The following is a 24,371-nucleotide window of genomic DNA, read 5'->3' as shown; positions in this document are numbered from 1 at the left end:
GGGTTCAAACTAGCAAGGCGAGCGGCCATTGGCCGGGGCACCGCGAGGCGGGCCCCGGTTATTGTCCGGCGACGGCGGTGGTGGCGGCGGCGGCGGCGGCGGTCGGTGCTGCGGCGGCAGCGGCGGCGGCGGCGGCGGCTCGGCGGGAGCGAGGGCGGGAGCGGCCGAGACCATGGTGAGGGCGGCGTGTCGGCGGCGGGGCGGGCGGGCGGCGGCGGCGGCGGGTGGGCCGAGGCCTGGCGGCCCGACCTGCACCGCCTTCGACAGAGTCCGAGTGCTAACTGGTGCTTCCTGTGGCCGGGACGCTGCGCTCAGCGAGGACGAGCTGGTCCCTAACTCGTGGTGGGGCCGTGCGGCGCCCGTGCCGAAGCCTTTCTGCGGGCGTGCGAGGCGCAGTCGGTCCGCCCAGCCCTGCCGGTGCTCTCCGTGATCACGCGCGCAATCGCGACGTGTTGCAGACCGGTGTCGCTTTACCGGCAGCTAAAAATACCGGAGGCACTGAGTTGTCATCCAGGCCCTTGGGATTTTAAACTTGAGCGGAAGTTAGCCCAGTCCCTTAGAGCACCGCGCCAGTGTCCTGAACAAAGTGCGCTCCTGCTCCGCCGCAGGTGTGCTCCTGCCAGCGCCTGAGCCGGGTTCGTCCCGACACAGGTCCTGGAGTAAAAAACGTACGGTGCTTGTGTTTGCTCACTCGGTCACCATATATATTCAAATTAACGTACAGAGAGTTCCGGGGAGTTGCGAAAAGAAAGTAATTATTTTCTGTATTTGCGATACCACAAAAGTTTGACTTCGTTGAAGTGTCCAAAGCGAATCTGCATTCTCCAAACCTTGGAAATATTAGTCATGTAATGTATTGCGGTTTCTAAAAACTGATTTCGTGTCTGCTTTCTCAAAAAGCAAATGGATAAAACAGATTTGATGGGTTGAAACAGCAAGGATAAAATTGCTTAAGAAAACTGGGAAGCCTGCAGTGTTTGGCAGTTGGTGACGTTTAATTAGTAGTAGCTCTTAGTTCGTAGTTCATAGAGACACAGTGGTTAGAAGTTCAGGCCGTGCACTAGTTGAGAGGTTTTCAAGTGTTTTATACCAGAGCGAGCAGCTGAAAGATGTGCACGAGGAATAAGTGAATGTGGGTACTTGTCCTGACCTCAGAAATAACAAACTGCGCTATCTTTTTTTGTAGAGGGTCAGGAATTACTAAAATGCATGAGGCACCCTGGAGAAGTGTAACGATCCTCTAGTCTCACGGTTAGCTCGGGCCCTTGCGAAATTGTTGAGCGTGAGAACGTGGTACGAACTAGTCCCTAGGCTGGCTTCCGTCCCTGCCACGGCCCTCGTTCTTCACACTGGTGTCAGGGGCGGGCGTGAGCTGAGGCGTGCAGGTAGCAGGGCGGTACCTCGTTGGGTCTCTTAGTGTTTTTGTTGTAATCTTAGGACAGAGAGGAAGGGAGAGAGAAGCATGGGTTTGCTGCTCCCCTCCTGTGTGTGGTCGTTGGTTGCTGCGTGTGTGTGCCCGGACCCGGCGTCCGCGGCCTTGGCCATCAGCCAGCCGGGTCCCGGCCCGGGCCTCACAGCCGACTTTCTGCTCGAGAATTCTTTGGGCAAAGCATTGCGAAGGGGAAATGCCACTCCAGTGCTTACTCTCTACTTCAAAAATATAAACCCTTAAACAGGCAGCCGATTTTATAAACTCATTGCTTTTAACATGTTTGGGGGGGGGGGGTTGGAGGGGAGGTTTGCAGTGAAGAAGTAAATTTAAATGGTAAAATCAGACAATCCAAAAAGGCACATTAGTTTCCCTCTTGTCAGGTCTTTCGTGTTCCCTCCCCAGGGGCAAATAACTGTCCGAACTCACTGTGACCTCCGCACCGATACCCGTTTCCACGAGAACAGGCTCCCTTCACTTGCACACACCTTTGTCACGAAGAAGTGTTTTCTGGGTTGCTCTCTGTCAGCACACATCTGCCCCTCGTTTGTTAAAATGCTCCTGCAACTTTATTTATTTTCAGAGAGCTGGGGAGGGAAACAGCAGTGTGTGGTTGCCTCTCGCGCGCCCCCTGCTGGGGACCCGCCCGCACCCCAGGCCGGGGCCGGGGCCGGGGCCGGGGCCGGGGCTCCAACCAGCGACCTCTAGGTTTGCAGGCCGGCCCTCAGTGCTCTGAGCCACACCAACTAGACATTTTTAACTGAAGTAAAACTAGAAAACGTTTTGTTTCCTGATTATTTTTGAAATAGCATCTTCATTTGGGGCCTTTTTTCCTGTAGGCTGGAGGCAAAGCTGGAAAGGACAGTGGGAAGGCCAAGGCTAAAGCAGTGTCTCGTTCCCAGAGAGCTGGGCTGCAGGTAATGTGTCAGTGATGTTGTAATTCATTATTAAATTCCTTTCTTTACTGTTGTGATTTCATGATCTATAGATGTTCCATTAATTTCTAAAATTTAGTAGTGATCATTAGTAATGAGGTTAACTGGTCAAAATTTAAATCATAAAGCAATTGTCTTTTAATTTGTATTCTCTTCTACCAAACAAGAACAAGTTACGAAGAGATCTTAATTTGGTAATTTTGCTCTCTTAGAGTCTCTTGTTTCTAGATTATAGTTATGTTCCTGATTCTTGTATGAATTGTATCATTGAAATGAGTGTGGTGTGTTTTTTCTTTTGAAGAAGGCATTTGTGGTGGTGCACTAACTTTCAGGATGGGGTAAAACTTTTGGTAGAATAACGAATAGTCTGTTAGTCCTCTGAATATTTCCCCAGTAGATTTAGTTTTAGACTAAGTGATATACTTGAAACTCTAAATATTTTCAAACTTCATCTGTTTGAATAATTGCACCTTTAATCTACAAACTAAGAATGTTCTGGATGAGTAAGAGTTACCCTCTACATGTAGGAGACACTTTGTAAACAGGAAAGTTTGAAGGCCAGACTGTAAGGTCTGGATTTTGTCCTCTTGGCGGTGGTCAGCCACGGAAAATTTTTGAGCAAGAGGCTGACACGCTGTCGGCGGTTCTGAAGGTAGGGGACAGAAACTGACACTTGATGGCTATATTTAATGCACCATGTAAACCTCCACGAGGATTTGCCTACAGTGTGGGAGATGGAAGTCCGATGAAGGCAATTGCAGTGGTTTTAGGAATAAGGTCATACACACCTGAGTTAAAGTAGGACAGATAGGAGTAGGAGGCGTGAGTGTGCTCCCAAAAAGGGGGAGGGGAGAGGTAGTGTTGGAGGAAAGTCGAAGGTTTCTGCAAGCCGCAGAAATAAGGGGCACTGGAGTTTGTGGGTGGGGCAAGTTGTAAGATTTAAGAATTTAAGCAGAGTCATTTTGAAGCTCCACCAAAATAGCCATGTGAAAATGTCCAAAAGTTAATAGATTTGAGTCCAGTTTTGCAAGAGAGATGATCGAAAGAATTAAATTTAAAATCGTTTTGTAAAATCGGTAACTCATGCTCCGAGTGAGTTTCCAAGTAGAGCATGAGAAAGGGCCACAAGGGGCCACAAGGACAGTGGCGCACCACCCAGAAAACACACGGTGACACTGAGGAGGAGTCAGAGTTTGGAGTTAGTATCAGAACTCTAATCTGTAACCCAAGAAGAAACAGTTTTTGAGGTCCTACTATGTGTCAGACAACATGCTGATCACTGAGGATGCATCGTTGAGTGAGGCATTGACCCTGCTCTTAGGGAGCTCAGAATTCCTTAGGGAGGAAATATAACCCGCCCTCCCCCACCCCAAATGCCTTTTCTCCTTAAGGACGCTACCTCCAGATGGCTAATACAGTTGGTCATTAAAATGTATTAGGAGTCGTGGCATTTTAATTAGCCATTAAAATGTCACTGCCCACCTTCAAGAATGGCACTAATCAAAAAGAAGAAGAAGAGTGCTAAACAGAAGCATGTGTGGGAGAAAGTGGGAGACAAAGTGTTTCAGGGTTTGTGTTTAGATTCTGCATTTGCAAAGGTGCCTGGGCCGTGACCGGAAGCAGCTGCCACAGACAGAGAGGTTTTGAGTGAAGTGTGTGGAGGGAAAGGAGCCCGAGAAGAAGAGGGAATTGGAGCCATTGGAATGTGGGGCCAGGAACAGGGTGAGGATAGTCAGGGGCACAGACCGGGGGGCCGAGGACACTTCGGAAGTGAGCAACTGTCCATTCTTGGGAGGTAGAGTCACAGCGAGAGAATGGTACCGTTTTCCTCAAGTCGGCCCTTGAAACTGAGGAGCGGAGCAGGGGCCAGAGCGGAGCAGGGGCAGAGGAAGGTGTGGCGGGTAGGAGTTGCACGAGGCTACCCTGTGCAGGAGTAACCAGGTGGGGAAACGATGGTGCAGCCACGTGGAGTGTGCAGGTGGTCGCTGTGCGGCAGCGTTTCTCTCTGGTTTATGGTGACACTGCATGTTACGAAGACGCCCATTCATGAAACCCTGTGGTGGCTTCTGCCCTTTTAACTTTACCGTCCTCTCAGGAGTGTGAAAGTGGGCACGAAGGCTTGGGGCTAAATACTAGGACGTAGCACATAGGCCCTGGCCACTGCCAAGTGCCCGACAGGTTGGGCTTCTAACATGGGACACCACATTTCCTAACTTCATGCTTCGTTCATATTGTCTGCCTTTGATGGCACTTCAGTGCCTCCCATTCAGACTGTCTCTTTCAGTTTCCCGTGGGCCGCATCCACAGACATTTGAAGACTCGCACCACGAGCCATGGAAGGGTCGGTGCCACCGCGGCCGTGTACAGTGCTGCAATCCTGGAGTACCTCACTGCGGAGGTGCGTGGGGGTGTTAGACATGGAAGTCCAGAAGTGTTAGAGTAGAAAAGGCTGGAGCCATGGAAAATGGGTTTGAAACAAAAAAGACTCGGCCTTTTTAAAAGCACTTTTAGATACATCTTAATCAGCTCATTACCCTGGACCACTGTCAAAAAGAACCTTGGTGTACCTCATTTTTAAAGTTAAGCAGTGGTTGGCAATCCATATTTTTAAGTGACTGCCAAACGAGTGTAAAAATTAAAATACTATATACTATTGAGTGAACTCTGAAGTCGTATATAGTCAGTAGAAGTTACAGCATAATCTCTTGAAGATTTGGGGAGGGGGAACGGCTTGCCAGTGTGCTGATTCATTTTTAAAAGTTGCAAATACGTGAACTTTGACAAAAGACCGAACTGATCCTTCTGGCTCAGTGTATGGTTGTACGCATCCTGTGCCGTATCGTGCTCAGTTTCACTTTTCAGGAAGATGAGTTATTGAGCAAGAGGTTTTAATTAGGGGGTCACCAACCACCGCTGCTCTACCCCAGTGCCTCCTGGGGAGAACATGGGTGGCCACGTGTAGAGGTAGCCAACCCAGTGGAGACACAAGGAAGGTTTTTACTTGAGAAAGATTCAGGTTCAGCCTGTATATTAATGATCTTTTGCTGTCATTTCATTAACCACCAGGTTATTTATGCCCCTTTGGAGATTTAAGATTAAATTACCAGGGGTTTCAGCCCTGCCGAGTCGTGAACCAGGGGTTTCTCTTTGCGGTGTGGGGCTGGTTGAGCACCTCCCTTGCCGGCCTTACACCAGTTTTTGGTTAGCATCAGACTGCTCAGAAAGGTGTGCTTTTCATCCACTTGTGGAGGCAGAGTCTTTTGGCTCAGGAGGTTGGAGTCCTATCTGAACTCCCATTTTCTTTATTCTTGGAAACTTTGATGATAATTTATTAAGGCACGATTAGACAGTAAACCTGTAAGCAGTCAACATGTTTTCAAACATGCAAGTTTGGGGTTTTTGTTGTTAGTAGAGGCACAGAAGATAATTTAGTCCTTAGTAGAGATGATTACTTTCCACCCTGGCTTCCCACTAGGGTCGCTCAGGAGCTTTCAGAAGACACTGGTGCCAGGCCAGCGAGAGTCCCCGGGGAGAACGAGTGGGCTCTGGTGGGCTTTAGAGCACACCAGTCACTTCAGAAGTGCACCGAGGCTTCTGCTGCCCTGTTTAAGGGTGGAGGTTCTGTGGAGTTACTTTTGTGTTCCATCTAAGGTTTTATAATGCCAGTATAGTCTACGGGGGCAAAATAAAAAAATTTTTTTAATGAGCTTCTGTGGCCAGCTAGGACTTTGAAATTCTTCCAGTTGAAAATTTCCATTATAGAATAGAGGGTTTCTGGTTTATTGCATACAGATTATAGGGCCCAGTGATATTATAAATTCTTGAATAAAATTTTTTTATTTATATTTTTTAATCTTTTCTACAACTACTAAGAAATAAATTCCACCCACTAAGGGCTATACAAAAATAAGACTACATGAATATGTGAAAATATATGGTCTTCCTAGATGTTCACATTTAGTATTTTGGCTGAGGAATAATACTGTCCTTCAGCCTTCTTTCTGTAGAAGTAGGTTTTTGCTCAAGTTTCTAATGCGCTTGTAGGATATGAATATTAAAAGGCCAAATGAAGTCATGAGAGCTCTATAAAACCGTTATTAAAATGTGAATAAATGACTTCTGGAATTCCTGGGCATTCCTGTGACCTCTCTCCTCCATGAAGGGCAGGGGTCCTAAGGAAAGACAGAATCTGTTCTCCAGGTCTGATTGTTTTTCACATATATTGGATGGGACTTGGTCATATGTTTATATTCCCGTTCAATGCCAAATCTGTTGTTGGAGGAGTATTAAAAAATATCCCAGAATTCATAAAAATACAAAAAAGAGCCCTGGTTGGAGTGACTCGGTGGATTGAGCACTTCCTGAGAACCAAAGGGTTGCAGGTTCAGTTCCCAGTCAGGACACATGCCTGGGTTGCAGGCCAGGTCCCCAGTAGGGGGCATTCAAGATGCAACCACACATTGATGTTTCTCTCCCTCCCTCCCTCTTTCCTTCCCTCCCTCATATAAATATATATATATATATATATATATATATATAATCTTTAAAAAATAGGAAAAAGGAAAATATACTGTTGGTTTCTGTATATTTTTGTGCATTTTATACACAGATGCTATAGTGATCTTTTTAGCTGTAATTGCTAGTCCACAATGAATCCTTCTGCATTTCACCCCTTGTTTGATGTGCTGTCTCACTGGTGCTTTGTAGGTGCTGGAGCTGGCAGGTAATGCCTCCAAGGATCTCAAAGTGAAGCGGATCACCCCACGTCACTTGCAGCTTGCGATCCGTGGTGATGAAGAGTTGGATTCTCTTATCAAGGCTACCATAGCTGGGGGTGGTATGTATTATGACCTCTTTAGCCCAGATTGGTATTGGCCTTTCTGACTAACAAATAATTCAGGTCAGTGATCCAGTGCATTTCCTCAGCCAACTGGGAAACTTACAGATTTAAAGTCTGTAAGTGTTAAGTTTTATTACAATTCTAGGCTTCTTTTCATTACCATCTGAATAAATATTTCTTCTCTGTATAGCAAGTCCTTATCTAAATTTCATATCATATTTAAAACCTGGTGTTTAACATATTTCCCATGTTCATTATCTGTGTTTGAAAAATGACCTTGAGAAATTGCTTCATATGCCCTTGAAAATCAGGGCTGAGTGAAGGTGAGAGGTAATTTGGTGTCTCTTAACCATTTTGGGGTCACTTTTAGAGAACCTCCTAAAAGCTGTGGTTACTCTTCTCCCAAAAAGCATATAAAATCGGCCCTGGCCAGTGTGGCTCAGTTGGTTGGAGTGTTGTCCCAGAACTGGAAGGTTGCAGGTTCAGTCCCCCGTGTGGGCACGGACGATCCCAGGTCCGGGCACATAGGACCCCGGGTCCGGGCGTGCATGTAGGAGGCAACCAATCAGTGCTTCACTCTTGTGTCAGTGTTTTTCTTTCTCCCTTCCTTTCTCTCTAAATCAATGAAAAGACATCCTCAGGTGAGGATTTAAAGATTATTTTTTTAAGCACATAAAATCACATCATTTTACACACAGTCCTAGAGGGGTTCCCAGACCCCGAGGTGGGGCCCCCCTTGGTGTGGATACTTAAACAGGGTTAGTCATGAGAGGAGACTTAATTAAATGCCATTCTTTGTATAATTGCTCCTTTTGGTTTGAGACACTGAAATGGTCAGATACAATCAGCTTAATGTTCTTTTTAATAATAACATCTTCCTTTCTGTCTTACCCTAGGTGTGATCCCTCATATCCACAAGTCTCTGATTGGAAAGAAGGGGCAGCAGAAGACTGCTTAGAAAGTTGTCCTAACCAGCCCTCTTACTCCCATCACCGCGCTGTAACCAGGGCAGAGGGAATAATGGGGATATGTGGCATTTTAAACACAGGAAATGGAAAAGCATAGACAATTACTGTAGACATGGTAAAGGAGACATTTGTACGTTCTTAGACTCAGAGTTTGATAAAAGTACCTTTTCACATGTCAGCAGTTGTGTGTTGATTGGCTGGGTTTCTCCCATGGGTTTTATACAAAAATGGAATTGATAAACCATTTTTTACAAAAATAATGTGTCTCAAAACTGTTCTGTTTGTGATGTGTTAGAAATGTTTTGCTCATACTTTGAAATTTTTTTAAATTTCAAATCGGTTATCTAGTCACAAAATCTTAAATAAGAATTTGGGACTGTAGTTTGACCATGGCTGATGACCATATTATGTTGAATCTTAGATGCTATCCATTTCCAGTACGCACCGTTACTTTCCATACCACTAAAGAAAGAAAGACTGTCCATTAACCATGATATGCCATTGACAATGGGATGCATCCCAATTTCTGCCATGTTGGAATGTGCACTGACATAGATACGCACTGAGAATGAAATAGGCCCTGGCTGGTGGGGCTCAGTGGATTGAGTGCCAGCCTGCGAACCAAAGGGTGGCTGGATTGATTCGCAGTCAGGACACATGCCTGGGTTGTGGGCCAGGTCCCCAGTAAGGGGCGCTCGAGAGGCAACCACATGATGTTTCACTCTTTTTCTCCCGCCCTCCCCCTCACTCTAAAAATAAATAAATTTTTTTTTTTTTTTTTTAAGAACGTTGAAATAAGGTAGCGAAATTATTTGATGTACTGTGTGGCAAGCCCTGTACTAAGGGCTTTACTGACCCAGGAATTTTACTGCCCCCACTTTAGAGATGTGGCACCCGATGCTCACAGAAATGGTTTGCCAGAGAACACTGATTTGGTTGACCAAAGGTGGCAGAGCTGAGATGCAAACCTAGGTCTGCCTGACTTCAGAGCCCACACACTTAGGTAGAATTGAAGTTACACTTGGCTTAAAATTCAAACTTGTACTGGTCTTCTATTGATAGTGATATTCAGTAATTTGTACAATTTTTTAAACTATTTTCTTTGTCATTTTCTAAGTAACTTGTAAAATTTAAGTTAAGGTACCAGTTAGTGGTACTTCAGATAATATTTTTATGACTGGAAGTCCTCATTAAAAAAAATTTAAAATGTTTTATAATGCAACACTATCAAAACAACTCATTTTTCAAAACTTATTTTACTATGGGAGTTTTCAAAACTACAGAACAATAAAGAGAACAGTATAATGGGCCCCCACGTACACCGCCTCCAACTTCAGCAGCTGTCCTGTGGTCGGTTTGGTTTACCTGTCTCCCCCCCAGCAGCCCGCCTCCAGTGGCGCTGTGTGAAGCCCGTTTCAGGCTGATTTACTTTCCTGTACGTGCACGTCACAGTCAGTGTGGCGGTAAAGATGGGCACTCTTTAGATCAGAGCCCGGGGTCGTCGTGTGACAACTAACACACTTTGTAATTCCAAACGTCACATTTCAGCGTTCAGACTCCCCGACTGTCCCATTTAATCACAGTTGGCTTGTTGGAAGCAGAAGCCAGACAAGATTTGTGTCTCGCATTTTGTTGATGTCTCAAATTTCTTTTTAATCTATAAGTTTCTCTTCACTCTTTTTCTTACAAATTTTGAAGAAAGTCATCCTATAGAATTACCTTTAATTGTAGATTTTACTGAATGCATCCTAATGCTACTTAATTTTTTTCCCTCTGTTCCCTATATTTCCTATAAATGGTCCTAGAGGGGTTTTTTGCAGCATTTTGCGTTTTACAAAAATAACTCCTAGGTGATACTGTGTACTTCGAAACCCTGTCACTCCCGCTCTTGGGATTACCAGGCAGGGCCAGAAGGACTCATACTGGTGAGGGTCGTCTCGTTCCCCCCTCGTTCCTGTGTCTCAGTGGCAGAAGGAGGTTTTGAGGCCTCTTCCCTTCTCTGCACCAATGAGCGAGTCCCCTTCCCTGCAAAGCCCTATTCTGCAACAACAGCCAGTGTGCTGACATGCCAGGTTGCATCCCACCTGTACCTAGAGGCAGTACTGCTTCAGTTGCATCATCGATCTGTACTTAGGGAGCTGTGCCGGGCCACCTTTCCTCAATGATCCAAAACGAGGGTAGGCCCCACAATGCAACAATAATCAACGCCTCTGTCCACGTTGGGTGATGCCGGCAGTGCTCCCGTCTGCCAAGGTCCTTCCCAGTGGGCGCCCTCCAGGCGCCAGCACAGAACTGCCCTTCCTGGCACGGATGCCCAGCCCAAAACTATAACCAGAAAAGTCCAAGCAACTTGAGAACATAGAAACAAAACTGGTACCCACAACTCCATTATTCCAAAGAGTACTAACAAGCAAGTCTTCCAGCCAATCACAAACCGTGGTCCCCACACAATGGCTTCTCCAAAGCAGTCCTCACCTGGACCTCCTTCCACAGCCTTATCCCACACCCATTTCCTCTTCACCAGCCAGGCGTGTTTAGGCAGCTGGCACCTCGAGTGGGTGCGCAGAGGAACTCCAGAGCCTGGGAAACCCACAGTCCCACTCTTGGGGTCGACCAGCCACAGGCAGCTAGGGGCCCACCACAGTCACCACCACTGCTGTTACCGAACAGTGAGTGGGGTCCTGCTTCCTGCCGCCACCTTCCAAAATTCCAGAGGCAGAGGTTTGGTGACAAAGGAAAGGAGTCTTTATTCAAAAACTTCACAATTTTGGAATAACTGCTTTCCACATGCATTAGTCACTTAAGCCTATCAATTAAAGCTAAACTCTTTAACTCTTTAGTTACAGCTTCAATCACTTAAACCTATCAATTAGGGCTAAACTTCAACACCTGAGTTCTAGCATGTCTCCCTGTTAGTTTTTAATTATCTTATTTCTATAGGGTTAGTTTAAAAACTAAAACAAGTAAGATACAACAGCTACACAATGGTGGAAGAAAGACAGACTTCCGCCTGAGAGCCCATCCCCCCTAGAACCCCCAAAGAAGAATAACCCTGGCACCCTCTGCCAGGCCCGCCGACCCTAGGCTGTGCCCAGAATTCCTTCCCATCCAAAATCCATCCAAAATCCACCCAAAATCCATCCGAAATACCTTCTGCTGGGAAACGCAGGCAGCTGCAGCACATCATCCAGGCATCCGGAGGAAGAAGAGCCAGAGAAAGCCAGTCCGAGAGCCCGAGAGCCCTTTTTTTTCATTTCAAACCTTTGCAGCCCGTAATTCCACGCATTCGGGAGGTGTTCAACTTCTCAGCCAATCCAGTCCTAGGCTGTTTACCGTTGCCTAGAGCAACCTCCTCCTAAGGCCCCTCCCCACTCCTCCCCAGTGAGCTGGTCAGATCCCTCTGCATCGTTGTCCCCGCACAGGTTTTGAACAAGTTTCTATACTGGGGGGACTCACAGTTATCCCTGCGTGAACTTTTAATCGTTTTTGGAAGCCAAAATAGCAATAGAAAAGGCAATAATCAACAGAGTAGGCTTCTTTTACTAGAGTTTTCTAGGTCATTGCTGCAAATATCTATTCCCTTTTGGTAGTGTAGTCATTTGACTACTGTGTCCCCAGGATTGTATTTTCGTGGGAACGATTAGCTCTCAACTGGTGCTGCCCGGCTCACTAAATGTAAGGGGCAGGGGATAGACAGACAGACCTCTTCGCGGCATAGCACTTCCCAGGCACTGGGCACTGAGTGTTTCGTTGTTAATATTCTTAGAGAGCCCTGGCTCGTGTGGCTCAGAGGTTAGCACTGGACTGTGAATCAAGGGGTTGCCAGTACAATGTCCAATCTAGAGCACACACCTGGGTTGCGAGCCGGGTCCCCAGTGGAGGGTATGCAAGGGGCAGCCACACATTGATATTTCTCTCTCCCTTCCCTTCTCTAAAAAGTGAATAAATAAAATCTTTTAAAAATTCTTAGAGGGGAAGGGAGGGAGAAAGAGAGGGAGAGAAACATCAGTTGGTTGTCTCTCACACCTCAGATCTGGGGCTGAGGACAGAACCCGCAATCTAGGCCTGTGCCCTGACTGGGAATCGAACCTGCAACCTTTTGCTTTGCGGGATGACACCCAACCAATCAAGCTACACCAGTCAGGGACAGGTGTTGAGTGCTGCACAAATGGAAGGCTGTGGCAACTCTGAGTCAAGATTGCCAAAGCAGCCTTGGCTGCAGCCTGCAGAGTGAAAGGTGGCTGGTTCGATTCCCAGTCAGGGCACATGCCTGGGCTGTGGGCCAGGTCCCCAGCAAGGGGCACATGAGAGGCAACAGCACATTGATGTTTCTCTCCCTCTCTTTTTCCCTCTATTCCCCTCTCTCTATAAATAAATAAATGAATAAATTCTTTAAAAAGATTGCCAAAGAAAAAGGGGATACTCACCCAGAAAGTTGGGACCCCTGCCGCCCAGGACTCTGGCACGTGGACTTCCCCTGCCCTTTTGGTTTAGGCACCAAGGAGATTGCTGTGGGGCCCCCTTGCCCAACCTTTGAGCCCCATGCAGTAGAAGCCCTCCTGAAGTCCCACCCAATCCACACTTCTCAGTCAACCCCCTCACCTCCTGTGAAATCCTCATTACCGTTCCACACTACACTTGCCACTTGTAAGACCCCTTATTCCAGCTGCTCTTCCCCCTTTCCCAACAGAGCTCCTCACAGCTGCTTAACTCAGAGCCATCTCCTGACCCCAGGTGACAATTTGCAGGAGGCTCCTGGGTGACGCTGACTCCTCATGGCTCCTTGCTTGTTAAGAGGTGACAACAGCAGGAAACATTGTGCAGAAATATTGTGCAATACCCACACCCTTTCAGATCACTGAGCCCAACGAGCTCACGCAGGCCTGCACCCTAGCCCAGGGCAAAATTGCCAATGTGGGTACTGATAGGGCGTTCGCTTTCAGAGTGGCTCAAGGCGCTGGAATGTTGCGGAAGCAACGCAGCTTTCTTACCAGCAGCAGAAATAAAATTAGGAATTTTTGGATACTATACGTTTTGTTTTGTATTTTTTTCCTTTTTTCCCCTTATCTTGCTATTTTTGGATGCTATACAGATATATATATATATATCTATAAATTGATTTTAGAGAGGGGGAGGGAGAGATTGGACTGTTTTTCTATCTGTCCATGCATTCACTGGTTGACTACTGTATGTGTCCTGACCAGGATCGAACCTGCAACCTTGGCTCCTCAGAACGATGATCCAACCCACTGAGGTACCTGGCCAGGGCTGTACTTTTAAAAAGGATGAATTTTACAGTGTATAAATTATGATCTCCATAAAGTTTTTAATGAATGGAAATTACAGTATGTAAAAATAGTGTTGTTCTAGATTGAGAGACTAAAGAAACTTCATAATCAAATGCAACGTGTAAACCTAGATTGGATCCTGGGGGTGGGGGGAGAGGAGAGGGAAGGATGCTATGTAACACCTTCTAATTGCATGTAAATATACCGTAATAAAGCTAATTTTGCCCTGGCTGGTATGGCTCAGTGGATTGAGTGCTGACCTGTGAACCAAAAGTTCCTGGTTTGATTCCAAATCAGAACACATGCCTGGGTTGCAGCCCAGGTCCCCGGCTGGGGGTCCACAAGAGGCAACTGGAGGCAACTGGTCAATGTATCTCTTGCACATTGATGTTTCTCTCCTTCTATTTCTCCCTCCCTTCCCTCTCTGTATAAATAAAATCTTTAAAAAGTAAAATAAAGCTAATTTTAGAAACACCTAGGTTCCCTGGGGGAACTCTGAAACATGGAGCAGATACTCTAGATTTTATGGATTCTGCTTATTTTCTGAGGCGTGATAAAGGCACTTGCTGAGCTCGCCTCCTAGGGAGCCCCGCTGGCTGCCCCCCTCCCCCCCCATGCTCTTGGGCAGAGGAGGCCACAACCAGGACCCACACACTGCTCACCTTGCTTTCTCCTGGTCCTGTCAGCACACAGTGACAATCCTCCCTTTCTTTGCACAGATTTGAGCTTGCTTCTCACTTTTTCAAAACTCAACACGATCTTTCAGGGACACACATTTTGTGCTCGAGATCGAACACAGAAGCCAGAGTCATGGTGACCTCTGGCGGGGGCGCTGTATGCAACGCCAGGAGTGGCTCCCAAGGGACTTGGGGTGACTGGAAACATTAGATATGCTGGTGGGTTTCACTTCTGGTCTCTACACTGCACATCTTACCAACTTGGAGGAGGCAACTTCTAAGGATGGCCCCACTGCTCCCCACCTCCTGGCGTACAGTACATGCCCCTGAGTGTGGGCTGAACCTAGTGACTGGCTTGTAACAGCACACAGCAAAAGCAATGGGATGTCATTTCTGACACGCTGAGACAGGGACTTCTACCCTGCTGGGCTCCACTCCTTTCAGGGTTGCACGCTTTGATGAAACTGCCAGTTGGCGAGACCTTGTGGCAAGGAACCACCCTGCCGTGTGACACCCACGTACACCTGTGCTACACGCTACAAAGCAGTTCCTTCCCTGCAGAGGCCAGAGATGAACGGCCCTGGCCAACACCTCGACCGCCAAGGACCCAGACAAACCGTACCGAGTCCTGATCCAGACACTGAGATACTGCTCAGTCATTACGCTTTGGGACCGTTCGAGACCACAGTAGATACCTGTAGAATGTGCTTCTGTATGTATGCTTTGCAATAAAACATTAAGTTCCTAATTCTGGAAAACCAACCAACTACAGTCTGTTCAGGTTTCAGTTTTCATGCCAGTATCTGTGAACCTCCTCTGGGGAGGAGGCACTGGGATTCACTTAACTGGACAAAACCCCACGGGTTTACACTCCAACACACTGGTCACACACTGCGTGCCAAGCACTTGCAAGAGTGACCAGTCTCTCACACCCCACGAAGGAGTGCACAGCCTGTGACAGTGATTTATGGCACGCAGATTGGTTTTGAAAGACAGGCAAACCACCGCTCAGGCTGGGACACTTCCTGGGGTATCCATGAGCCTAGAATCAGCAGAAATGAAGGCCAAACCTTAAACCAGGTCTTCCTTAAACCTCCTCACCTGGTGAACTCATTAAGCCACTTTGCACCTTCCTGACTAGGTCACTTTACACCGCATGACAGAAAGAATTGTTAAACTCCACAAAGTCTGGTCTGCACCTCCCGAAGTTCTGCAAGGCAGGAACCTCCCTGCTCTGGCTCCCCAACTTTTCTGGAGCCCATCACTGTGCATTGCTATCGGAGTCCAACTGATACTGGTTTGACAAATGGTGGTAATTTGGTGTATGTGGCCACACATGGGAGGACAAGTCTCCTAGAGCAGGGGCCCCCAAACTCCTAGCCATGGACCTGTAGTGGCCCAAACCAGTTACGTTACTGGACCACACTGGTGAGCTTGAAGGCAAATCACTTGCATCACCCCGAAACCATCACCCCCTATCCCCAACCTGTGAAAAAAACTGTCTTCCACAAAACCAGCCCTGGTGCCAAAGGAACCAGCTAGGCAGCCAGAGTTCAGGTCACTAACTGGCTAAGTGCATCACCCTTTGTCATTAAGAGTATCAGGTGGGCCAACCAAGCGGCACACTGCAGTCAGCAGGGGGGCAGTGTCACACCTGCAGCAGATTATCCTTTGGCCTAAGCACAGGTCATTCCTGACACTTAACACTGCTACTTGACCTTCAGAGGAAACCAAGTTCACAAGGAAGGCCCTCATCTGAACTGATCCCACAGGTCCCGCTGGTTGGGTCTGTGTTCGAGGGACTTCAGGGGCAGACACAGATGCCCAGAGGGCTCTGCAGGCCAGAAAACCAAGTAGCTGACTTTTTACCACCACTTTTGCCCACTTCAGACAATCTGTACTTTATGATACACCTTCCACTCTTCATTCACCCCCTTCAAAGCCCACAGTTCCAACTGTTCCACCAGCACAGCCCTGAGAGCCACCATGCAAGCTGTTCGAGTGCCCCTCAATGTGCCCTGCAGAAACCTCCTGGCAGCACTGCTCCCAGCTCCTTTCCTACCCCTGCCTGCAGCCCCAGCCTTACCTGGTAGATAGACATTGAATGCTTAGGTTAGGGAAGCAAAAACTGCAGTAATCTGGAATTAAACAAAGAGCAATATTGCCTTAAAAGTAACCTGTTGCTGCTTAAAGTAAAACCCTAACCCAAACAAGGACAGACAACTGTTGTTTAGTTTTTATTTCATAATCATAAACTTAACTCTGCAAACCAGCTAGACTTGGAAGGGGTAGGGAAAACATGGAACCCAATGAACTGCGGCGAGAGCACGAAGATTATAGAACATTCCAAGCAGATGGGGGTGAAGGGGTGCTCTCCTGAGCTACAGAAGGAATGGTCTGGTGGAGAAGATAAAACGTAAGTCAAATGTGTTAGAGTTGCCCACAGTCAGCAATGGTGATCTTCTTGCTGGTCTTGCCGTTCCTGGACCCGTAGCGCTCCATGGCTGTCACCACATCCATGCCGTCCTTCACCTGGCCGAAGACCACGTGCTTCCCGTCCAGCCTGGAAGAGAGCAACCACCACCAGTGACCAGAGGTAACGGGCACCTGCACTCTGCATTACGATGAGAAGAGTGCCCACAAACCAACGCAACACACTCAAGATACCACCAGAAAGGTGGCTTATCCAGCCTTTAATCCTAGCGAATGCTGACTCATTAAATACTGGAAACGTGATTTTACCCTTCTACCTAAAGGAAAGGCCACACACAGACTGACCCAAAAAGGTGGCCTAAGACCCTCCAGCCTTGGCTAGGGAGCTCAGTTGGTTAGAATGCTGGCCCAATGCCAACGTTGCAGGTTTGATCCCTGGTCAGAGCACATACGAGAATCGACCAATGAATACATAAATAAGTGGAGCGACAAATCAATGTTTCTCTTCCTCTGAAGCCAATAAGTTAATATATTAAGAAATATATAAAAGGGCGAAGGATCACGTGCTAATTTAGATAACTTGTTCCTCGGTTGCCTCTGCCTGGTTCTGCCCTTACCACTCGGTCTTGGCCGTGCAGATGAAAAACTGGGAACCGTTTGTGTTGGGTCCAGCATTTGCCATGGACAAGATGCCAGGACCTGTGTGCTTCAGGACGAAATTCTCATCGTCAAATTTCTCCCCATAAATGGACTTGCCGCCTGTGCCATTGTGGCGTGTGAAGTCACCACCCTGTGAATGTAACAGAAACCTATCACCTTTGCAACACAATCAGAAAGCATGCCAAGCCTGCAAGGTTCAAACTTCAAAACTCAAGTTTAAACTGACCAGAAGGTTTAAGTGAAGCCAAAATGGTAAAATAACAGCTCCCATGTACACATCCAATCCCAAAGTAGGGTAAAAACTCATGTGAAAATCAGTATGTTTCATACCTGGCACATAAATCCTGGAATAATTCTGTGAAAGCAGGAGCCTTTATAACCAAATCCTTTCTCCCCAGTGCTCAGAGCACGAAAGTTTTCTATTGAAAGAAAAAAAAAAAAGGAAGAGAACGTATGTATACACCACACACACAATTAAAATTGGACTGCCTTATTAAACTTAAAAAGGAACTAACCTGCTGTCTTTGGAACTTTGTCTGCAAACAGCTGTAAGAGAAAAACAACACCTGCTTACACATTTTATAGCTAACTACCCATGTCCTCAGGGCCTTTGGAATCAAATTCATTTTCTCCCTACAAAAGAATGCTTCAGTGATTGCTCTGAATCCCAAATAAGAAGTGCTCCAGCAGCCTTAATGTCCTGTGGGCCAAAGACAAGCCAAAAATCCAGAACCCGCAATGACTTCAATAGTGTGAGGCTTCTGGCAAGCGACGTAGAACTTTTGAGTGTGAAGACACTTACTCCTGAACAGATACAAGGCTTCTCGAGTATCACCACCTCCCCCCACCTCAGCTGGAACTGATGGACAGACTTCCAGCAACAGCAACTACTCCTACTGCCTGGTTCCCGGCAGACTGCTCTAATTTTACTCCCTGGCAATGAAAGTGCCACCACCTCCAATCTGTTAACACAGCTCTAACGGATTAGATAAGCAGCCATGTCTTGGTTTCCAAGTCCCTTACCTAGCAGTGGGTGTTAGATAAAGATTGGTTTCTAATGCATCTGCTCTGAACCTTTCCTGCGTGCATACAACATTTTGGCTAAAGACGATGAAATGACGTTAAAAACATTTACAAGCTCTTTCACAAAGACAGCGTGTTTATAAAACAATTTAACTCTTCCACCAATCTGTGGCTAAATCATCCCCGCACGTCCCTGGGTGCTTCACCTAGGAGGACTCGGCTTTTTAGCTCTAAGTCCCTGCACCTACAACATCCGGTCTCTAAGAAGCGCCTTTTCTCCAGGCCCCGCGCTCCTCACCCAAGTCACTTCCCCTTTAGACCGTAACTCCTGTGCAGGCCTTTCCTGGCAGCTCCACCTCCATTCTCGCCCAGGGACCCGCGGAAGGTCCTATCGCCTTTCCACTAAGCCCTGGGGCTAACCCGACACTAACACGCTACAACGCGCTCGGCTCCGGCCAAGTTTCCACGTGGGCTGCTGACAGCGGCTCACAGCAGGGCGGGTAGACCAACTGCGACGCGACGTCTGCCCGACGGGGCCGAGGCGCCGTGGGCTGGAGCCTCCGCCCTCGGCTGCACGAGGAGAACCGCCGCTCGGACGAAGCTCCACCCCGAGCGCCGGCGTCTTGCGAAAACCATACCTCGCCTAAGAACGTGCCCGGGGCCACATCGGCCGCCTGTCCTCTGGGCTGGCCCCCACCCAACCGAGGAGCGCGGCCCGGGCCACAGGGGCCCTGGCCCTCCCACGGGCGTCGTCACCGCGGGGGAGGCGGGCCGCAGCGCCACCTCGCTTCCGCTGAGCCCGTGTCGATTCCACCGCACCTCCCTAACCACCGCGGACGCCGAGTCACGCGGGGTCCGGTCCCTGGAATCTGGACTCGCCCCGGCCGGCGCGGGAAAGGCGCCCTCAGGTGCGGCGGCTGCCAGGAGCAAGGCAACGGTCCGAGACTCAGAGCGACGCCCGCGCCCACCGTCCGTTTGGGGCGTTGCCGACCCGCAGGGCCTACGGTCCGCGCGGCGGCCAACGGCTCGCGGTCCGAGCACGTGCGCGGCCGGAAGGGCGAGGCCGCCCCTCCCCCGCCGCCTTTGTCTGCCCGCCGCCCCCGGCCTCCCAAAATGGCCCCTCGTCAGGAAATGGCGCCGCGCTCCTCCGGCTGGAGACCGCTCGGGCCCCTCGGCCGCCGCCCCCACTTCACCCCACCCCCCGCCCAGGCCCACCCGGAGCGCCGCCGCCGCCGCCGGCCCCACCTCGAATGAGACGCGGCCCAAAGGCTCGCCGTCCGCAGCGATGTCGAAAAACACGGTAGGGTTGACCATGGCTGGACGCTGAAAGGTCCGAGGCGGCGGCGGCGTCTGCAAGGCGGCACGAGCCCTGGCGCCCGCCCCTCTTATAGCCGGACCGGGCCCCGCCCAAGGTCTGTCGCGCGCCGCCGCCCCAGCCAATCGTGACCGCACTCAGTGCGGAGTGACGGTACGCCTGGCCGTTGTGCAGAGACGGCGCTGGGGCGGGGGTGGGACTACAGGCGCGCGTGCGCGCTGGCGTTCTCCAGCAGGTTCCCGCCCGCGGACTCCGTCGCGGCTCTGCGGCGTTGGGTGGAGTGCGGGGGCCGGGGACGCGGCCTCTGGATGGTGTTGGGGTGGGTGCTGGGGGCGGCCTGGTTGGGTGGCCGGAGCCCTATGGGGCGCGGGGATCGGGAGGCTGCCCTTCGCCCGAGCGTCTTCCCACTGCGCAGAGGGGGCAACTGAGGCGAACGCAGGTCTCAAGGTCGCGCGGGGCGCCAAGGTCGCTCGGGGTCCCGGGCCCCGCTTAGGGCCCAGGTGGCCTCAGGCACTGCCGCCTCCGCGAGCTGCAGAGGAGGCGCAGCCGCCCCGACTGCGCGGTGACGAAATGCTTCCAAAATGCCCTACTTTCCGAAAATACCTTGCACTCTCTTCCCGCATCTCCTCCAGCAGGGAGACACTGCGGCGGAGCCTAGCGGCCCCACCTTTAAGGACGCTGCGCCTTCTCCCCTTTTCAATCTCGGCGCCACCCCCACCTGCGAAAGTAGATCTGCTCTGTCGCGCCCCCGCTCTGGTGAAAGACAAAGCAACAATTTTAAGGTTGATTTCCGCAGGAAAAGACCATAATACTTTTATTACCAAATGCACTTATGCGACCCTAGTGTCTTGTTCAGAAAACCTTGAAATGGCGATAATTTATACGTATATCCACCCCTGCCACGCAGCCGCAGTACTCACAATGTTGTGGAATATCTCAAACTCAGTTTCTTCATCTACAAAACCAGGGCAGGGTGTGAAGAGCAAAGCAAATGAGACTCCGGGATGGAGGAGAAGCCCCGCGCCCGGCACGTTCCGGGTCATTCCTCAGGAGCCTGCCTGTACGGTGAACGCGGTGTGGTTTTCTCACCGCCCTCCACGATCCCCATTCACCGACGCGGGTGTTGGGGGTCCTGGGTGTTTCTCGGTTTGCTCAGAGTGTTAGCAAAACCAGCCCTGGAAACGGCTTTTCTTTCCTCTCTCTCTCTCCCTCACTCCACATCCCCTGGTGCTTTGTGACCTTGAGGAAGCTACTCGCCCTCACCTGACACCAAAAGGAGCTAAGGCCCTCACGCATAAACTCCAACTTCTCTCCCTTCCACTTGGAACCCGAGAGCATTTAGAGTCTCCGTCCACCCCGCCCCGCCCGAGGTGAATGAACAAATGCAAATGCAGGAGTGCCTAATAGAATCCTCCTCTGACTTCCCTCATACTACTGTCTCTTTCTTAAATATTTTATTTATTTATCTTTAGAGAGAGGGGAAGGGAAGGAAAAAGGGAGAGAAACATCAATGTGTGGTTGCCTCTCGTTCGCCCCCTACTGGGAAGCTGGCCTGCAACCCAGGCCTGCGCCCTGACTGGGAATTGAACCTGTGACCCTTTGGCTCTCAGGTGGGCGCTCAATCCACTGATCGACTACTGCTGCAAGTTCTGCCAGCTCTTCATTAATGCTGTGGCAGCCAGGACCTGGGTCTGCTCACTATCCACACAGAGTACCCTCAGAAAGCAAGTGTGTGTGTTTTCTTTGGTAAGGGAGAAGGGATGCTGGAGCGGAGCCTTCACTGGCATTATGTATCGACCCAGACTTCCGAACTGAGTAAGACAGCAGCTGGCACAGAACCTCCCGAATGTGGGGCTGCCTGTGCCTTACTCGGATGATTCAGACAAAAAACAAACACAAGCAAATTCAACAGCGGCCTGAGCTGGCTAGCAGGAGGTGTTCCATCCCAACAATCAGAACTGCATCATGTGGCATACTATACACAAATGCTTATATCGCAAACTCTCTGAGCAAGAGAGAACGTAACGGAAAGTAAATCAGGTTACCCCAAATTATACAGTCACTGCTTCGGAAGAGGGGAACTTGTCTCTTTAGGGCCTAGCTTGGTACTTCTGCCAACTTGCTTCTGCTCACAGCTGGGGGGAAGCTGCCCCTGCCGGGACAGCCAATGACATCACCGTCCCCAAATCCAGGGCCCTTCCCAGGCCATGTCTTGCCCTCCATCAGGCACATGCACCAACTTCTGCTTCCACAGCTTCCTTGATGGCCTTGACTCTTCTCTCCCACTTCGCCAGCTCCGATCTTTCCCTGTTGAATTGTTTCCCAGATTTCTCCCAGGCCACAGGTGCGCAGTTGATTTGTTTTGTCCCTCACGCACCTGCCGTGGTGAACCTCATCCATTCCCATGGCTGCAATTCTTAGATGACTTCCAAACTAAGTTCCCCCCACACCTCCCCCGTGTCCCTCCTGCCGCAGCACTTGCTCGGCCTGTTACTGGGCTCCTGGTTTGCCACCCAGAGTGGTCACTCTCAGAACCATCTGACTTTGTAACTCCCATGCTATACAGCCCCCTTGGAGAAACCCTGGGCGGGGTCCACAGTGTGGGACAGAAGCAGCTCCTTCACAGTCTGGCCCCAGCCTCTGGGTGGACGTTTCTCCTTCCACACTCTCCCCCTCACTGCACTTCGTGTTTCCAGGACTCTTTGCCTGCTCAGCACCTGCCCCCACTGCCCCTTCTCAACCCTGCTGAGCAGCTCAGCAAAGCTCAGCCCTGTCGCCCCAGGGGGAAGTTGCCCTGGCGGGAAGTTACCCTAGCTCTCGCAGAGCCACGGCACCTGCAACACCCAGACTCAGTACAAGTGAGTGGGGTGGATGCGTGAAGGAAGTCTATGACCCCACAGGTGGCTAATGAGAGAGCCAACCAGAGCCTGACTCTGGAGCATGTCATCCGAGGCTGTGAAACAGCCCAGACCCTGTGACTGGCCAGCTCAGCAGGCGCCCCTCCTCTGGATAGTCAGTCAGCCCAGGAGAGTGTCCAGGGGATGAGGCAGCTTCACTTCAGTCCTCACCACCACCCCTACATCTGCTGACACCTACCTACACCCTGCTCCCTCCCCTGACCCATCCTCTCCTGTCCCCATCTTGCCAGGCCCCTCACAGGTAGCTGGCCTCAGTGTCACTCTTCCGCCCTCCCCTCCTCTCAGCGTCTCCTCTCCCTGCAGCTCCCCCGCCCCTGACTCGTGCAGCATTGCTGCTCTCGGCTCACTCTTCGGAAGGGCCTGCACTGCTCGCTGTGACGCCTCATGCAGTCCGACTTCCGCTCTCACCGAGGCCCTGATTTGAGGCTTTGTCAGACTTGTTAAACCCACCCAGGCCACAGGCTCACCCTGACTCGACCCAACTCCATGGCAGGCAGGACAGGCTGTCTCGGTGGTCACCGAAGGGTGTTGCAGTGGGAGAGCCAAGGGACGGGGATGAGAGCCCCTCCTGCATGGAGAGCGGGGCAGAGGGGCCAGGGCCTGCCTGGGCGTCAGGACGTATCCCCCATCCCGCCACCCGTGTGCTTCTTTAACTGTTTGGTGGTCCTGAGGTTTGGGGTGGGGGGTGGTCACTGACTTAATCTCACTGGAGTGTTCAGCTGCTATTTCTTCTTGGGTCAGTTTGGGTATTTTGCATGTTTCTAGGAATTTGTTCAGCTAGGTTATCTGATTTACTAGCACGTAATTGTTCCTAGTGTTCTCTTATCCTTACTTCTGTCAGGCCCGTACTAACCCCCCTGCTTCCGTCGTCAATGTAGTCGTTTGTGTCTCCTCAGTGGAGCTACAGGTCTGTTCGCTCTGTAAACACTTGTGCTTATGCTGACTATTGCTTCGTGGTCTCTGGTTCACCTGTGTCCCTCATGACTTCCTTTTCCTGCCACCTCTGCATTCAGTGCATGCTTTTTCTAGTTCCTTCAGGAGTCACATTGTTAAACTGGGACCCCTCTCTCTTTTTAGTGCAGGTGTTCACAGCTACAGATTCCCTCTAGCACCACTCCCACCCAACTCACGCGTTCGTGTGCTCTGTTCACTCACCCCAGTGTCTCTCGTCACCATGACTTCCTCTCTGACCTGTTGGCTGTTAGTTGCTTAATTTCCACGTATTTGTGAATTTTTGTATCCCTATTATTGCCTAGTAGCTTCATTCCCCTGTGCTTAGAGAAGGTACTTTGCATGATTTCCATGTAACTTATTGGTACTTGCTTTGTAGCCTAATACGTGGTCTGCCATGAGAATGTGTGTTGTTCTATTGGGCGCAGTGGTCTAAGACTGGCTGGCTTAAAACACTTTTTTTTTTTTTTTTTTAATTGATTTTAGCCCTGGCTGGTGTGGCTCAGTGGATTGAGTGCTGGCCTGCGAACCAAAGGGTCATGGGCTCGATTCCCAGTCAGGGCACATGGCCGGTTTGCAGGTCAGGCCCCCAGTAGGGGGCGCAGGAGAGGCGACCAATTGGTTTATCTCCCTCTTCCCCTCTCTAAAAAATAAACAAAACCTTTAAAAGGGTTAATTTTAGAGAGAAACATCAATTTGCTGTCCCACTCACTGACGCACTCATCAGTTGATCCCTGAGTGCACTCTCACTGGGAATTAGACCCGCAGCCTCAGTGTACTGGGAACACGCTCTAACCCGCCACGCTGTGCGGCCAGGCCACTAGCTTTGGTTCGATGCTGTAATGTTTGGTGCACTCGTAAGAGTATGGATGGTACAGGACACACACTGGGGTGGACACCCATGAAGTCACTGCTCTGCTCTTCCTTGGGTGCC

At 49.8% G+C, this 24,371-nt stretch overlaps 2 protein-coding genes across 3 annotated transcripts; one reads left to right on the top strand and one right to left on the bottom strand.

Annotated features, from left to right (window-relative positions):
• Window positions 1-18: 18 nt before the first annotated feature.
• On the top strand, window positions 19-8,432 carry H2AZ2 (H2A.Z variant histone 2). Its single transcript, XM_053925938.1, has 5 exons — window positions 19-175; window positions 2,269-2,346; window positions 4,649-4,762; window positions 7,072-7,201; window positions 8,101-8,432. Exons 1-5 carry the CDS (start codon window positions 173-175, stop codon window positions 8,160-8,162), a joined length of 387 nt encoding a protein of 128 aa, XP_053781913.1. The 5' UTR covers window positions 19-172; the 3' UTR covers window positions 8,163-8,432.
• Window positions 8,433-16,361: 7,929 nt separating this feature from the next.
• Window positions 16,362-19,639, bottom strand: PPIA (peptidylprolyl isomerase A). Of its 2 annotated transcripts, XM_053925936.1 has the most exons (5): window positions 19,499-19,639; window positions 17,746-17,776; window positions 17,561-17,649; window positions 17,188-17,360; window positions 16,362-16,700 (listed from the first exon to the last, which is right to left on the bottom strand). In XM_053925936.1, exons 1-5 carry the CDS (start codon window positions 19,565-19,567, stop codon window positions 16,568-16,570), a joined length of 495 nt encoding a protein of 164 aa, XP_053781911.1. In that variant the 5' UTR covers window positions 19,568-19,639; the 3' UTR covers window positions 16,362-16,567. The 2 variants fall into 2 exon arrangements, with proteins under 2 accessions (XP_053781911.1, XP_053781912.1); XM_053925937.2 differs by lacking the exon at window positions 17,746-17,776 and having other exon boundaries at window positions 19,499-19,620.
• Between the last annotated feature and the right edge of the window lie 4,732 nt (window positions 19,640-24,371).

Source organism: Desmodus rotundus, chromosome 6 (assembly GCF_022682495.2).
Source record: "Desmodus rotundus isolate HL8 chromosome 6, HLdesRot8A.1, whole genome shotgun sequence".
Classification (NCBI taxonomy): domain Eukaryota; kingdom Metazoa; phylum Chordata; class Mammalia; order Chiroptera; family Phyllostomidae; genus Desmodus; species Desmodus rotundus.
Note: the sequence above shows the minus strand (reverse complement) of the source record. Positions and strands in the feature narration are given on the sequence as shown.